The sequence below is a fragment of the Stylophora pistillata genome, chromosome 3 (assembly GCF_964205215.1).
Source record: "Stylophora pistillata chromosome 3, jaStyPist1.2, whole genome shotgun sequence".
Taxonomy (NCBI): Eukaryota; Metazoa; Cnidaria; class Anthozoa; order Scleractinia; family Pocilloporidae; genus Stylophora; species Stylophora pistillata.
The window spans coordinates 35,345,287-35,362,916 of record NC_142521.1 but is presented as its reverse complement, the minus strand read 5'-3'; the positions used below and the strand labels follow the sequence as shown (position 1 = coordinate 35,362,916).

Genomic DNA, 17,630 nt, shown 5'->3' with positions numbered 1-17,630 from the left:
CTATCATCCGAAATTCCATTTCGACTTAGAAACAGTAAACAGGGAGAGCCACTTCGTGGATTGTCCACTGCTATATCCCGTTTATCTATTATATATAGTCAAGTCACCATAATTATAAATAGCTATTAAAGTAGCTATCTCGAATATGCTAGCATTTGGGCGCTACTCCATAAATTCGACACTAAAGATAGTCCATAAAGTTTAGTAGGGGAGGAGGGGTGGGAAATGAAAGATTACTCAGTCCTCTTGAAATTTCACATCAACTATGCGATTAAGCGTAGAAATCCTGCACATGGAATACGTTTGGACAATTATGAATCAAACCATCTAAATTTTCGCACCTTTATTTGCGAAATTCTTCATTACAGTTACTGTAGTAACTTATTATACAGCCTAAATGCAATTTCTTAATTGACAACTTGAAACATATCGATACATATAATGTTCGCCTGTGGAAAAAAAAAATCCTCTTTGAGATCTTGTCTCGTTGAAACTAACACAGATTACAAAAGTAAAGGTAAATATTTTGGAAAGTTGAGGCAGAACGAAAGATTTACAGTTACGGTAACGTTAAACCATATACAACATTTCAGAAAAAAATGCAGACACATAGGATAAATAAAGGAATAAAAAGGTTTTCACTCCGTGTCACGCTACATCACAGAATGGAAGGAAGCGTTGAGTTGCATAGCCCACATTAGACACAGTATGCAAGTAATGCTCTTGAGTAATTCGATCGCTGTACTTTTCTCGGGTTTCTATTATACAGAAAGGCAAGATCTTATTCGAAACAAGTCTCAATAGAGCAAGAAAACTGAGAGGAAAGCAATAGCTGCTAGATTCGGACATTCAACTTCCAGGTATCATAATTAAGCTAAAGATGAGTAGTCACCTTAAAGAGGACTGTGTATCGCAAGAACCAAAGATTCTTCCGTGTATCAGTACACGCCTAACTAAAATACTCCTTTGTAATTTTAACCAAAAAAATATCGATTTCATATCTGATATAACTTAATACAGTTATTTGTTTCAGTAAAGGTAGATATTACCTATTATTCAACGAAAATGGCCTGAAAAAACTACACTACTGTTACTGAAAATGATATAGCAAACAGTCACCAGCGACATATTTGGGAAATAAACCGCTACCAAAAAAGTTCCCTCGCAATTTGCAGAAGTAAATCGTCATGCATCATATCGACCCATTAAGGTTTTTAAAGTACAGACTGAAAAAATAGTACATCGCTTAGTCCTGATGAAATTTGACATCCATTTAAGGGGCCACCACAAGATACCGCCGATTATGACCTATTTATTTATGAAATAGGAAAAAAACGAAATGAGAAAACAAAAAAGAACGAATATAGCACGCGTCTGTAATTGGAAAGAAATTCATTTCCTCATAATAACTGATAAAAAGCAACCTTGAGATGCTACTACAGCCACACGATTTGTCTTGAAGCTGACGTTCGTTACACACTGACGTCAAGTTAGATTACCTCCACCTCCACGCTAAACTTTCAAACTTGGTCATTCCACCCGTCATTACTCCGTGAACAATTCAAACTCATTTATCTGGTTAAATAAGGTCATTATCGGTTGAGAAGAAAAAAAAAAAACACTTTACAACAAGTATTTCGACGTAAAAATAGAAATAACTTGAACTACCCTTAACAATATGTTAAATTATCATAACGAGGATTCAACAGGACAAGACAAAACTTCACAAAAGTGCACTTCCTTTCCATGAACAAAGAAAGTTAAGCTAATAATTCATGCAACCGATGCGTGCTGGCAGCCATATTGAATGATTAAAGAACGTCTTCCACTCCCGCAAGCAAGTCAATTCAGAGCTGTTCGCTTAAAACCTCAGAGGCTTGTGCACATCCTTTGTAACAATTTAAACTTCTGATCTAAAGAACATTTTATATCTTTAACCCTCCTCGACATCATCAAGAACATGTTACCTACATTCTACCAGCCTTCAAAAATCCAACATGGCCGCCAGCAACAAAAATTCCCTACCCACCCAACTCCCCTTGAACACTAATACTCCGTCATTCACGACGAGGGCATGGGAATAGCGGTATTCGCCGTATTGCTGCTAGCCGCGCTGTCAAGACCGGGTGACTTGGGGAGTTTCTCGCTGCTTGTGTCGTTTCCATTACTGCCGGGCTGCTTCGTTATCGGATCCTCTTCGTCCTTAACGTCGTCAAATTCGAAATCCTCCCACTGCTCGTCCGGAACTGGTTTGCACTTTCCACAACAGAAATTACAACAGAAGAAGCAGCAACAGCAGAAGTAACAGCACGTTATGATGCCGCAGAACATGAACAGCGCCTGTTCAAATCAACACATGCGTACAGGATTAGTGATGTCACCTTGCAGAACCGTCACCAAACCAACAAGACAAATTACCGTGTGCGTTCGTTAAACAGAGCAGCATTTCGAAAGGCATGGTCTTGTAGCGCACAGAACAAACAGTAACCGTATTGAAGAATATGCAACAGAAATAATGTTTAGCAAAGGCCTTTCATAAAGAAAGTAACCACGGTAGTTCTCGTCCTTGAAAGTCCTTTTTGATAAGACAGTGACAACCTACAGTGCGTTGAAACTGTCCCTACTCGGACCCAAAGCGTTCTAAATTCATTTCCGTTCTGAGCCATAACAACGCATATACATTTCGACCCCACACATGATTTAAAAACGTCCAAAGACACTTGTTGTCAATAACATCAACGTTAGAAACTATTTTATTTTTCTGCATTAGCAACAAAGACCTAATTTCAATTTCAAACAGGCTTTCGACCACGTTCCTGGCCATCAGACACCATAAGTTGTTCTACTGAACTTACCTTACACCAGCCACTGTTGAGCCTGAAGTACAATTTGACATTCTGTGGGTGAAAAGCAAAAAATAATTAGTATAACTTTGATTCACATTCTTTTTCTCTTGAATACGCAAAAAAAAAGACCTTTCTGGGTTCTCAAGGAATCCTCTAATAACTGGTTTTAGTCTCAGTCCTTTCACGACCTTTCCCAAACCCAGTAGAGGATTGTGGGATGGAGAGGGAAAGACAAAGTAAGGTTGTGTGCGACTGATTCGCCAGGCTTTGAACAAGAGGACCGTTCACGAAGCGAAAAAATTGCGCAAAATATACTAATTTAGACATCTGCAGATCCATGGCCAATATTCCCCTTTGCTGTGATAGCCAAATTAGGGGCAATATAGCGCTTCTCGGTTGAGTGTCGTAAAACCAAAAGAAAAGTGACCATAACGGCCAATTACATGAAAGGAAAATATCTTTAAGAGCCAATGAGGGCTTAAAGTAAAAACAACCGAGGCGCCTAAAGCATCTGATTGGTTGAAAGGATGGTGCCGGATTTCTGGACCAATCACAGAGCGAAGTAAAGCCAACCAATGCAAAGCCGGATTACTTTCGACACCCAAATTGAAGACTGCTCAAAGTTTCTTTCGATATCACACAACTCATTTGCTGGAGAGGTTAAGAGAACACAAAATTCGTTTACTAATCTCTTTCATTTATCTGCCCAAGGTCTCACCATTGAACTAGTTACATTAAAAGTAGCCTGCTAATTTAAAACGCCCATGAGGAATGGCAAGTGTGAAATGAACTGAATGTATTCAAAACAAATACATTCTACAGAAGTTGTAAACACGGTTTATTCCACTGTATAATGAAGAAATCAATCTTCAAAACTCTGTGCGCAAGGTAATCTACATCTAACATGTAATTTTTTTATCGAAAAAATGAAAATTGTGAATTTTTAAGTTATTCCTTATCAGTCAATTAATATTTCATAACATTTTTCTTTAACAAAAAATCTGATGGACTTAAATCAGAACGAAAGATCTTCAGGCGATTTTTCTACAAACTGTTCCAGCTCGTTAGAAATTTCATCAACTACTGAAGCTTTGACAACCTTTAATGCACCGGGCCATTGAGATAAGTCAGTGTCTACTCTTTCTTTAAATTTTTGGTCAACAATGGTACCATCGATATCCAAAATCTCCAGCGCGCTCAAAGATGAACCGCTTTGAGATAAGACATCGAGAAATGCATACGCCCCAGAGTTTCTTATCAAATTCTGACCAATGCGAAGAATTTTCAAATTTGAGTTATTAACAACACCCTTAGCAATGAAGCTGGCTGCTTTGGCTGTGAATAGATTTCCACAGGCTGAGATTTCAATTAGGCTTTCGTTGTTAGCGATTATTTCGCCAAGAATTTTGGCTCCGACGTCGTACAAGTAATTCCACGAAATGTTCAAAGCCCGAAGCGATTGCGTGCATCGAAGACCAGGCATCAAGGCTTTTAAGCCCGTAACTTCGAGTTGATTTGAGCTGAGAAAAAGCTTTTCGAGAATAATATTACTCTTTAAAACTCGCGACATATGTTCGCCGAATTGATCGCATAAAATATTATGCGATAAGTCCAGCTCTTTTAGGACAGTTTCGGAGCTGAGAAAGTCCAGAAACACTTCCATGTCTTGGTCTGTAAGATCGTTTCTCGAGAGATTCAACTTTTCCAGAGTTCGATTTTGTCTGAGCATCTCTCCAATACTGGAGACTGAGTTTCGCCCGAGCATATTTCCAGACAAATCCAGCTCCCTAACAGAACAGTTCCTCTGCAGTCCTTCTGCAATGGCCCTGCCCCCTTCATTTCCAAGGCGGTTGTTTGCAAGAAACAAACTGACAACAGTCGAGGAAGGGAGAAGTTCCGAAGCAATTTCATATGCCCTTATCGGGCCCAGCACCCATCCATTCAGGTCCAGGTCTTTATCATATCGATGCTGTTTAAAGTACTCGAATGGGTTTGATTTCCCTTTCTCAGCGCCTATTACAGTCCTTATAACTTTTCTTTCATTTTCAATTTCTTTTTCTTGGCTTTCATTTGATGTCGAAGTCTCTGTCAAATCTTTCTGCGGGTCTCTCGTCGTCTGATCTTTTTCCATCTTCAAGGAATTCTCGGCGTCAACAATCCTGCTCTGCGCTCCAAAAAGTAACCGAGACTGGCTTGTTATTTTGGCCGAATTGTAAAATGTTTGCACATTCTGCAATTCAGGATCTTCCATAGCATTTACTTGAAGCCGATTCCAACGCCAAAACAAAGAGCTTTCATTATCAGCTGGAGTGCTCTCTTTTCTTTCAGGCAAGGACATTTTCAAAGTAAATCAGCTCTTTTCCTTTCAATTATCCCCTAATTGACATTAGTTTTTGTACATTGTACGTATGGGGTTCCTTTCTCAGTGTGAAAACAAGTTTACCCTTTTCTCCGTGCAACCAAGGTGCAACGTTCCTTCAAAATGTTTAGCTTTGGAAACAATGAACAAAGTTTGTTTTCCTTCTCTTTCAAAACGAAATACTAAAACCTTGATTGGTCAGACTTTTGAATAAATAATTAAAATTGCTTAAGTGTAATTCAAGAATTTTCGTCATGTTAAATAAATCATTTGCAGGCTGCACTTGAAAAAATAAAACACTCACAGAGAGAAGAAAACTACGAAATCATTCAATTTATTCCCTGTAAAGAACTTTTCTTTCTTTCTTTTTTGTAATTGCTTTTAACAATACAAGGTGAAGCTTGAAACAAGAATACAACAATAAAACATCGACCGCGGCTCGATAATCATGGGGGCCTCCTCAATTTTTCTTTCATATCCTTAAGAAATTAAATACTTAATTCGGTAACAAAAAGGTTTATACGAACTTTTCAGTTGCGAGGAGTGTTTTCTCCCTTCGTAAAAAAATTTAAAAAAATTAAAAAACAAGAGAGAGAGAGAGAGAGAGAAACCACCGGTTACAATATGGCGTGCCGCGTGGGACAATATTGTTGGCGCAAAAATAAAGTGCAAAAGTTAAATATATATGTCATGGATGAAATAAATATGATATGAATGGAATATATATGACATGGACCAAATACGATATAAATATGGGGCAAATGCGCGAAAACTATATATGGTTATTGTGCCCATTGTCAATTTGGTAAGCGGAAGATTGATAAAAAAAATAACATGACGGCCCGTGACAGGATTGATGATTTAGAGCAATTTTTCGAGAGCTCTATTCCATCCCTTTTTCGTCAAGCTCGTAGAAATCTTCACTCTGAAAACATCAACGTCTTGGGGTATTTTGAACGCCGATTAGATGATCCTGCATAAGTTGTAAGGTGTCTCATATTTGAGTGCGAAGTGCAAAGCACTGGCGAAAGTTTACTTGAGCCACTTTATCTCTTGTATGAAGAAATCATCGGCTTAAAAAGTCAGTTTCTAAATATTTGTTGCCTGCTTCGAGGCTCCTCCACTTTGAGAACGGCTAACTTCCTGAGTTCCTGCTCCAGAAACTGCTGTTTGAGTTGAAGTTTCAGGGTTTGAACTTGAACTATCGGAAGACCTAGCTTGCAAGCCTTTTTTGAAATGAGGATGATCAATAATCTGGCGAACAAGTAAGTCGATAGTGGGAGTATTCGATTCCTCGATCAGATACCAAGTTTTCCCGCTTTCCAAACTAACGCCGCTGGCCAAAGCGATAACGGGCACAGTAGCCGTATATATTTTTCTTACTTTATTTATTCAGTACCATATATATTGGATATATCAACAAAGTTGAAATGGTAAATTGACCACCGTAACGATTACAAAAGCTGACGTTTCGAGCGTTAGCCCTTCGTCGGAGCGAATAGAGGAATTGTGGGTTGTGTGTGCTTTTAACGGCAGAAAATGGAGCTACGTTATTGGTGGGAACAGGCAGTCTAAAACCGGCAGTGTAAATCCCACAGGTATCAACGAACGCTTTTCATTCCACTAATTTATTCGTGTTTTTCTCGTTGCCATGTTCCCACCAATAACGTAGCTCCATTTTCTGCCTTTACTTACTCTATAAAAAAGCTTAACTATTTGAAATTTGTATTCTAAATTGATCGTATCCCATCCTTAAAAGCACACGCAACCCACAATTCCTCTATCCGCTCCGACGAAGGGCTAACGCTCGAAACGTCAGCTTTTCTAATCGTTACGGTGGCCAATTTACCATTTCAACTTTGTTGATATATCCAAATTATTTCGTTACCCCCACCGACACAGCCCCTAACAGTTTCTTTAGAAACTATCAGCCTTTATTCAACCATATATATTGACTTGGTCCATGCCATATATATGTTGCACATATATTCTATTCATATATTTATTTGATCCATGCCATATATACATAACTTTTGCATTTTATTTTTTGGGCAAACAATATTGTCCTATATGGCACCCAATACTTGGCATTTTTAAATAAATTTTTCAATTTGCTACATGTATGCTCCACCAAATGTCACCATTACCCTTTTCAAATACCTGCACACCGGGGAGGGGTGGGGAGAAGGACGTAAAACTCTACCAAGAGGCATTTCACCAGTGATAATAAATCAATTCTACTTGACGTTTGATACACTGTCATACACACGTACTAAGTTGATAATAACAGCAAATTCTCACAGCTAGCCAAGAAAGAAATGCATTGTCTTAGGGTTAGAGCTTTCACTCCCAAGATCTCATTCCTAATTCTCCTTACTGTCTGCTCTACAATTTCTGATGTTGGTTTGGAGAATTTGGTATTGGATCAACCAATAATCTCCTCATTGATATTTATCTCTGTTCTCATCATTTGTCTGCTTGATATTGTATTGCTACAGTAAGGAGATGTTCTGTCTTGGTCACTCATGGGTTAACATCACTGGACTAAGAGGTTTGTACAAGAGATATATACCACTAATTTTCATGAGAAAGGCAAAGCAGTTGGCATCATTCAGAGGGTGAAGGTTTTTTAAACAAATGGCCTTTTAATTGAAATTATGTCATGTAATGTTGCTGGGAATTTTTTTCTTTTTAAGTTTGATATTGCTTTAAAGACATCTGTAAACTCAGTCTTCCATGAAGGGTTGTTATTTCCAAAATAATCTTTCACAAAGCAAACAGTTGAGACAAATTTTAACAAAGCTCTGCAATAAAATTCCTTGCAAAAACACAGTCATAAAAAATATTGCTTAATTCACTAGAAACAAAAATCAATCAATTTGACCCTACCTCTTCTCCAAATTGTTCAGCTATATAGAGACCCATAGAGCCATATTTGTCATAAATTTCCCTTTTACTGGGATCAGCTAATATACTATGTGCATGATTGACTTCTTTAAACTGAAAAAGACCAAACATTTGGATACACTCAGAAAAGATAATTATAATTGGAGTTTGTTTTCATGAAGGATGACAGCCACATCACATCATTAAAAGCCTTTTGGCACAAAACATGCAAAATTTGTTTCAGTCATGCCTCCTCCCCAAAATTCCTGACAGTAATATGGCCTCATTCTAGGAGTTTCAAAGTATTCCAAGACTTATATTGACCCAAACGTTTCCTTTTTCTCTTAACCCATTAATGGCCGCAGCTTTTGTGGAAAACTGTGTTTTGAAGCTAGTCCAGCAGATTTCGGGTCACTGTTGGGGTTTTAAAAGGTCTAACTTACCAAAAACCACTTGACAGCTCGTGCACTCGACGGCCTTTCGATCCAAATGCAAAATGGCGGCCTGAAATTCTCAGGCACGCGCAGAGAGCAAAATTTCGACATAGTTTTTGGGTTGAAAAGTCACGCCCCACTTACGACTTCTACTTTTCTCTCTTTCTCCTGCCCTTTTTTTCCCCTCTCCTTGCCTAAAGTTTCTCCTCACTTGCTGGAAATTGAGTAGGCTTCATTTTGGTGTAGAGATTTTTCAGAAACTACTCATTATTTTCAAAGCACATGCTCGGAAAGGTAGGTGGGTAGTGAAACACGATCTTCGTGCAGATTTTCCAGTCAAAGTGACACGGTTTTTTGGCTATTTCTCCAATCTCCTCCACTCAATTGCGCTCATTCTGGTATCGTCTGCAAGATATTTTCAACCCGTTTAAGTACATGCTCGAATTCGTGCTCCAGAGTTAAAATTGATGACGTCACAGGGCGTAGAAAGGGTGTGGGTCCCCATGGGCGCATACGGGCGCACTGGACGTTAATGAGTTAAGCAAAGTTTGACTTACTTTTTCTGTAGCTTCAGGATTATCAGGATTTTTATCGGGATGGTGCTTCAGTGCCATCTGATGGAACAAAAACACTTTAAAAGATCAACATCTAACATTATTTTACAATATCCTGATTACACTAACAAATCACAATAACTAGCCATTAAGATGGAATATGTGGTCTTTCATAAATTCCATGATTTTGGTTGGCTCACAGAACATTATATCTGAGCTTCTAACCATAGACCTTCTTCATGGAATAAAACAAGCACGTATTCTGCAATGTAAGTGGCAAATTTAAGGATATAGGCATGTTCAATAAACATATATTTCATTTGATAATTTGATGGGTGAAACCAACCTTGTTAGCTACATGCCATTTCATGTGCAACACAGGTAACTGTTTACAATGTTAATTTATGGGAGAATGCACAGATTCATGTACACTTCCAAGTGGAAAATACAGACAAGTGGCTATAATGGACATGGCAGTTTTTACTTGTGTCAAATTACACACAGACTGACTGTACAGTGTAATTCAAGGCGCATGATGTAATAGTCCGAGTAAAATTTAATGCACGCATAATTTGCGGGTGAATCTGCTGGCTATTCCTGTGGCCAGTACTGTACAAACTTGCAATATCTTAGTAATATTACAATATTATAATAATACAATAATAATAATACAATAATATTATAATACAATAATAATATAATTATTGTATTATTATAATAATATAATACAATAATAATAATAATAATACAATACAAGACTAGTAGACAGTAAGCCTTCAACTACACCACATAATTCCAAGATAACACATGGTGTCTTTAGAATGCAAAAAGGTAGAAAATTGAATAGAAACAATGGACAAAAAATAAACAACAAATGTGCAAATGTGCCAGTCATCAGACAGTGTAATACACACAGAGCCACATGCAATTAGCAAATTTTTGGATAAGGTTGAGCATGATACCTTGAATAGTCAATGCTACGATGTTAATTTTAATGTAAAGCACACAATTTTGCTATATACTATTATTAAGGTACTGTAAGTAATTTATGTAACATAATTTATTGAAAGGAGTGTAATATGTTGTTACGTAATGTAAATGTAGAGTATAGTAAGTCATCTACTGTAATCAAGTTTATTGTAAACTATACTTTGTTTGTGGTGTGTTCTCAGTAAACTATTGTAAGCAATGTACTGTAACTGAGTCCTGTAGTGTATTGTAAGTAGAGTAATGTTTTGTAAAATGCCAAAAAAATAAAGAAATTACAAAAAAAAAGAAAATGAATAGTCAATGCTAAGGTCAGAGTTATCTGCTGAAGCTGAAGGCTGAAGCAGATAACACAAACATGAGGTTTGATAAGTCATTATGTACAATCATTATGTACATTCATTCTGTTTTACTCCATCTCATTTTATTCTAATTTGGTTTTGCACTCTCCTTTCTTTATATAATTCGACTGAACCAATAATTTACATTTGACAACGGTGACATGTTGTCGTCAAAATGTCATGCTCCCTTTTATTATGAAACCACAAAGATGATGAAAAGAAAGAAAACTACTGACCAAAGACCAAATTCTCAAACCCAGCTTTCCCAGAAATGTGCATTACCTAGTTATGAGAAGTGATACTGAGAGGTGCTGCTGGCAAGGGCTGAATGTCTGAACACACAATTTTAATTTCAATTTAAAAACCTTTTGTCTATGTACAATACAATCACATGACAAGTTAACAAATCTCACCTTCCTATAGGCTTTCTTAATTTCCTCTTGCGTGGCAGTTTTGTCAACTCCAAGAACATCATAGAGTGAAGCCCCCTCTTTTCTGAAATAGCAAAAACATTATATAAAACCTTCTGATGGTAAAAGAAATAAGAATTTGCTCTGCCTGAGGTCTTTCTAAATAATTTGCAAAACAAACGGTTGAAACGTGACAACTACTTGTCATGAATGACAAATCATGATGAAGGCAAATAAGACTTCTAGAAAAATGCAACTGGTATTTGCATGAATTAGACCTCTCATATTGCTGCAAGAAATAGGTCATTACCAGTAAATTAAATTGATCAAAGGTATTGTTTCACTTATGACATTTGGCCAAGATGTTCTGAAACCTTTAACTTGCATGAGTGACCAAGACTCAATTTCTCCTTACAATATCAAACAATATCAAGCAGACAAGTGATGAGAATAAAGAAAAATATCAATTTGGGAATTATTAGGTGTTACAATTCAAAATTATCCAAAGTAACATCACAAGGATTGTATGGCAGACAGTTAGGAGCAAGATCACGGGAGCAAAAGGGTTGAGTGAAAGGGTTGAGTGAAAGGGTTGAGTCATTGACTTACTCTTTAAGCACAACAAAATTGATTTCCACTCTCCCCTGGAAAAAAAACTTGACCAAGTTTGGTTACCTTGTTGCCATAACAATACCTTACTAAATCCCATAATTGTATCGGACCTTTTCAACTTGTGAAAATGAAATTTAAGTTTCCTGTTAAGGATCATTATGGTACTTGTGATTTGACAAAAGAAGCCAACTGATACTTCAAAAGGATATTGTCATGATAGCCTTTGTTGGTTGTAATATTGCCTTTTCATGGAAATTGTATTAATGTGATTTTTCCATTACCCTGAGTTCAACTGTTAAAGCAATTTAGCAAAGAGGCAAGTACTTATAATGTTATAGCTGTGATGTTCACCGTTACAATAATGCCTCAAAATTTAGTGAAAGATTTTTCAGACTAGGATCTTACTTAAAATAACAAAAAAACTCGATATTAGTTTATTTATCAAATCGTTTTTTTGTTTACATAAGAAAGCCAGACTCGAAACAGCTATTTACATATTTTTACGGTCCGTGCGTTGGAACTTCTGATCTAACGGGAATTTTTTCCTCGAAACTGTAACAGTCTTCTTCAGGAAGTTCCTTAAAAATTGATTTTTCTCGAAACAATTATCAAGTAATTCAGCAGATCACATGACTAATTTTGTAAGTGACAAGACTTTTACACTATTCGACCAAAATGTGCTTACATTAGTAAAGCTTACATTCGATTCGATTCGAATCGCCATCAAGCGAAGGTAAAATGTGTGGGAAACCTGACTTGAACGTAAAGAAAGAGAAGCCTGATTTCACGTTAATTTGCTCCAATCGAAAAACATTGAAATTTGCAATAACCTTCGAAAGTTGTGGGTACAAAAATCAATGCAATAGCTTATTATTTGTAGTCACGCCTATGAGATATTGAAATCAAACGAGCCGTTATGTATAGGCTCACAAAACACTTATCCCACTGGGTAGACATGAAGCCACTGCAACCTTACAGAAAGGGAGAATGTATACAAAATAACAACAATCATCGTCTACGTGTGACAGATAGCTAAACAATCACTTCATTTCCTCTCGGATCAAAGGTTCGAAGAAGAAATGTAAAAACGTATTTGTATTTAACAACCGCAAACCATCCTGAACGTGCCAATAATGAATTCCTCCGACTGACCAAAGAACACAAGACTGAAACGAAACAAAGCCACCTTGAAAGCATCAACGAAAATTGTATTATTCCGCTGAAACTGCGTTGAATTCTGAGAAAGATTTTACACACGGTATTTTAAAGTACGCTGTTCACATATTCAGGTTATTTTAAAAGCCCCACAAACTACAATTTAAACATGAAATGCTTACGAAAGAGCATGGTCCTGTCCTTCTCCTTTGCTTTCGCCATTGACACCGGAGTGTGGTGCCATTATACTGGCGAAACCGAACAAAATTTGGCAGTTAGGATGATGCTATACCGCACACCAATACATTTCAACGAAGCCCTTCACTCCCGCGAATTGTGACGTCACACACGGGTCATTCCCGAAGCACCAAGGACACGTGACCAATTTAATTGGGTACTTCAGGACATCAAAAACATAGCGAGATAAAGATAAAGCTTTGGAATAAAAGATAAAGCCTTCGAATAAATTAGCCCACCTTATCGCCAAAAAGATCCCATACGAATTGACTGCAACAATAAGTGTTGGTTAAGGTCCTAGACGAATCTATGAGCCGTGAAAAAATAATAATAATAGATATTGTAACGCTTCATGAAAGCGCCGTACCTCACTTGTTTTAATCTATTCCGATGTAGATTTAAGAGCTTAACGACCCATGAAAAGTTAGCTCTCAAGCAAATAAAAGAGATCAATTATTCATTACTTCACCGAGAAAATAAAATAAAATTTCATGAGTCCTGAATCGTATCTTAAACCCTAGTCTTCAAACAAAACAAAAAAAAGGAAAAGAAAAAGAAAAAGAAAAAAGCAAGAAATGAAATCTCACAGAAAACTTCTTTATGGGTGTTGGGTTCCCGAAATTGAGATAATTTTCTGCGCGCCTAGATCTCGATATTTTGATTGAGTAGCTATGTAATTGCATTTTTATTAAATCATCTGGGTAAGAAAAATAAAGTTTATCAAAAAGTGGCGTCATTCATAATTATTCAGTAGCATTTCACTTCCTTTGCATCGGTAAGAAGTCGTTCGAATGGCGTGAAAGAGTCCGACGGAATCTCTAATAATGAACCACAAAAGCCAATAACGGGCAGCTAAGATCAACATTTGATGATTCGTACTCTCGATGAGATTTGTTCCCTTTGCCATTTTCCACTACAAAAATTGTGATTTTAAGTCCAACCGTCTCAATTTTAGGAAATGGTGCAACATTACTGTTGATAAGAGGTTTCTCCCTTAAGGTTTTTTTTTACGACTGAATCTTCAAATTCTTCACAATGAACTGAGAGCGGCTATCTATCATATACTGCAAATGCATTTACTCTATCGCACAGTATTTTAGGCTAAAACACTCTTTACGGTGCTCTTAATATATCATTGGATAGCCCTTAAGTGCTGGTTTAGATCCTCAGGTTGATAAAGTGTTCTTAAGCCTGCTATTACAGATTGATTATAGGTTAAATAGTATCTTATTCATAAATAGGAAAAAAAAAAGAACCTCAGTTTCCGATTTCAATGTATCTGGGTATTCTGCATTTAGGGGGAGAAAATGCGACAGCAGGTCACGGATGAATAATTGTTGTAATGGACATCAGCGCGCACAGACTGGTACGGAGAAAATTATGCTAATTATTCAATCGTAATTAACATTCGTCACTAAGTGACGAAAAGTGATAATTAAGCGGTTAATTGACAACGTAGTGGAACGATAACAATGTAGATTTTTTTTTTTATCGAGAACTTGTGACTGCTTAACTGCCTTCCTTAGATTTTTGACCAAAAGTTGATTCTAAAAGATTGTATGGTTCTCGGGCGACTTCTCGCTCGTTTGTGTCAAACTGTTTTGTTTTGTTTTGTATTAATGACTTTACCGGGTGTGACTAGAACCGGAAGGGTTAGTGCGAACGGAACACAAGGTCCATGCGAGGCACCACCCTTCCCCCCCCCCCCCCCAAATCACCCTGGATAGACACTGCAAAAAGATAGACCACAACACCGGGCACTACGTGCCCTACTCTTTTCGAGGAGTGTGTGGGTTCTTTAACGTCCCACAAATTTAAATCACATATAAGGGCTGATTTAGTGGAGCACCTACTTTACGGAGGCCATTGGACGATACGGATCACTGGAGGTTTGAATTTACTTATATCTTTTCTTTAAGCCCATCTGGCCCGTAACATTTTCGGATCTATTTGGCATTGCAATCGCTCATGCGCTGTTCAGTTTCAACGTGAAATAAGTATGATCTTGGGTGTAGCGCTTGTGAAATATATACTCTCCCAGATTAGGTAAACGGTGAAGTAAAAAAAAGTCAAAATTTTATGGGTCCATCTCAGGCAAGCTGCTCACGCGGGCAACTAAACTACATTGCTCCTATTTGAATCTGCAGTTTGAGAAAAGCTTTATGGTGTTCATGGGTGAACTGTGCGAATTCAAACATATAAAACCACTCTATTCAATAATTAATACAAAAAGGAAACAAACATCCGTCCGGAGTCCGTGAAATACGACGGTGTAAACGTGAATGAGTTCGAAAGGCAACGAATATCATTTACAATTGAATTGAGTTCAACGGGCGTGGATCACGTAAACAAACCTCTGATACAAGTCTAAGTTCTCTTCGTGAACGCTAATATACAGAATCATTCAATGATACGAACGCCGACTCGTGGGATGGACAGACTACTCATATTTCCGTTATGCTTTGAGGTTTGGTTTTACACAGGCCCAATCCCTTTCATGCCCTTACCGGCTCCTTTCCTCTTTCTCGCGTCCAGAGCTGCTATTGACAACGGATCATCCCTACCCTTGAACTGTGGTTATAGTCAGTTTCTCAAAATCAGTGACGAACCAACTGTTTTTGCAAAATCTTACGGTACAGTTTCAAGCCTCGTGTCACTCATTTCAGCTGCATCTATCTTTGGAAGTTTGCTGGTATAATTTTGTTCTATCTTAAATGATCCGATATACTCAACGGTGCTTGTGGAGAGAAAACATTTTACGCCTTTGTGATTGCGCATGATTTTATCGGCCTAACAGCCTCCTTCCATTCAATTTCAATGGTTTTGCAAATGAATTTGATGCCTAAATTCTTTAGCGCTGCAGTTGAGCAAGGTTCGCGGACATAAAAAGAAAAAAAGCAAAATTTCTGCATCTATATGAAACTTTCAAATGCTGTGCAAAATTTTTCGAAATCCCTCTTTGATCGAGGGAATCAAAGTCAATTTCTTTCGAAAAGTAAAACGTAACACAATCAGAGTCGACGTCAGGTCGTGAAACAGAAATTGTTGGATTATATTCTTTATTCATCCATCATACGAACGCATGGTTTGTTGTCAGAGTCTGGTTGGGTTCATGTGAAAATCAGTCGTGTTAAATCAGCATTCTATTGAAAGATAACGTCAGCTTATCCGAGTCATGAATCACTTTCGGTCGAACATGCTGCATATCAATTTTTGTAAAGTAATTGATGTCTGATCAGAGGTTTGAAAACGCGTAATCGTGTATTTCTTTCCAGTTGATGAATCCGGTGTAATTCTTTTTACAACCTGTTATGTTTTCACAATGCCAAAAAGGTAAGTTCAAGATTGTATCAGGAATGGATTTCACTTCACATGACTACAGAAAACGCGATTTGCTGTTTGCGAGCTTATTGCTTTCGCAACAGCAAGACCTCGAAAATGAAATATTCCGGCTAGTCCATAATGACAAATCTAATTCATCGCTCACATACTAAATGATAAGTGGTGCTATATAGGTATAAGACAATTCGCCTGCTGAAACGCTGGCGTGAACTCTAGAAGCAACGATGGGATTGTAAATGGCAAGTTTTCCTTCTCGAATCAATGCAGGAAGTGCCAATCTAGCTGATCGATATTTGGTTTTTGATTAATTCTGCTTTCTTGACGCCCGGCGATATTTGCATAATATTGTTGCAGACTAATTGTTGACGAAAATTAGCCAAAGTCTTGTATGTTTTTGCGTTGTGAGTTTTTTTTTTTTTAACTTTGCAAAATTCCTTCGATATGTAGCGTATGTGACGTCATCCAGAGAAAACCATTTGAATCCAAACAAATATGTTAAAACAGGTGATCTGAGATGTAATGGTAAACATGAGCATTTTGTTCGTTCTAAATGAAAAATGCTGAAAATATAATTATAATTCTCCCCAAAACTGAAGATAAGAGCGTCTCTGGCAATGCCCCTCACCGATCTTAAAGATATTTTACAGACCGAGCCAGCGCCCAAAAGTATTTTGAAAACTAAGCCAGGATCGATGCGTTTCCGAGTTTCGATCGGTGTTAATAGAAGTATATACTCATAATTTTGCGAGATTATTCTCCTTGAACTTGACAGCGGTCGCGACATATTCTTCACACTTCACAAATAAAGCCTTCTTACCTATCATCGTCCATCTTCTCATATTCCATTCTCGCCAGTTGTTGCTACGCAAGAGAACTGGCAAAGTCGCAGATTTCGATGTCATGTCAAAATTCTCTACACGCCATTTTCCCCCGATCGCTCGCACGAACGGTTAAGCGTCGCACCACTGAGCATGCTCAGTGCGGCACCTCTACGTCCTTTTATGGTCTCCAACACCAGCTGTTCGTGCTGGGTTTTCGTAATGGAGAGAATCTTGTGAATAAAACACAACGAAGCTCAAACACAACATAAGAGAAATAGGGTTAATTACATTCAACACAGATTTGATAAGCGACTGTGTTTTTCAAAGTGGACGCATTCGTATTTTCTCGCACAACCGGAAGACCATATTATACTATAACCTATACTCAACCGAATTGTCGATAAAAACAATGGAAATGAAACTATTTAGAATAAGAGTAAAAGAAAAACAGATCGCAATTGTCATTCTCTCGCCAAAGAAATTAACACTATTCCGTAAAAATTATATGTAATAGCAGATGCAATTTTCTCTCTGCAAAATCGCATAAAAAAAGACAAAAACAAAAACAAATGTCTTCCCAATCCGGTTCCTTGGTTTAATTCGAGAAAAACGATCTCTTAATTCGTTATTTGACCATAAAACTTAA

At 37.5% G+C, this 17,630-nt stretch overlaps 2 protein-coding genes across 3 annotated transcripts; both read right to left on the bottom strand.

Moving 5' to 3' along the window:
- Positions 1 to 328: 328 nt before the first annotated feature.
- LOC111341659 (dnaJ homolog subfamily C member 5) lies at positions 329 to 17,140 on the bottom strand. 2 transcript variants are annotated; one of them, XM_022948635.2, is made up of 6 exons: positions 16,981 to 17,140; positions 10,821 to 10,902; positions 9,083 to 9,139; positions 8,095 to 8,205; positions 2,856 to 2,897; positions 329 to 2,340 (listed from the first exon to the last, which is right to left on the bottom strand). In XM_022948635.2, exons 1-6 carry the CDS (start codon positions 17,007 to 17,009, stop codon positions 2,062 to 2,064), a joined length of 600 nt encoding a protein of 199 aa, XP_022804370.1. In that variant the 5' UTR covers positions 17,010 to 17,140; the 3' UTR covers positions 329 to 2,061. The 2 variants fall into 2 exon arrangements, with proteins under 2 accessions (XP_022804370.1, XP_022804369.1); XM_022948634.2 differs by lacking the exon at positions 16,981 to 17,140 and adding an exon at positions 12,767 to 12,926.
- On the bottom strand, positions 3,670 to 8,084 carry LOC111341655 (uncharacterized). Its single transcript, XM_022948628.2, has one exon. The coding sequence runs from the start codon at positions 5,182 to 5,184 to the stop codon at positions 3,862 to 3,864; it is 1,323 nt and encodes a 440-aa protein (XP_022804363.2). The 5' UTR covers positions 5,185 to 8,084; the 3' UTR covers positions 3,670 to 3,861.
- Positions 17,141 to 17,630: the final 490 nt, after the last annotated feature.

Bases quoted from the DNA above. Each gene is read 5' to 3' on its own strand.
- LOC111341655 (XM_022948628.2), bottom strand. From the start codon at position 5,184: ATGTCCTTGCCTGAAAGAAAAGAGAGCACTCCAGCTGATAATGAAAGC.
- LOC111341659 (XM_022948634.2), bottom strand. From the start codon at position 12,828: ATGGCACCACACTCCGGTGTCAATGGCGAAAGCAAAGGAGAAGGACAG. The intron at 10,903-12,766 runs GTAAGCATTTCA...TTGCTATTTCAG, and splicing joins GGACAGGACCATGCTCTTTC to AAAAGAGGGGGCTTCACTCT. The intron at 2,898-8,094 runs GTAGGGTCAAAT...TTTCACCCACAG, and splicing joins CTGAACAATTTGGAGAAGAG to AATGTCAAATTGTACTTCAG.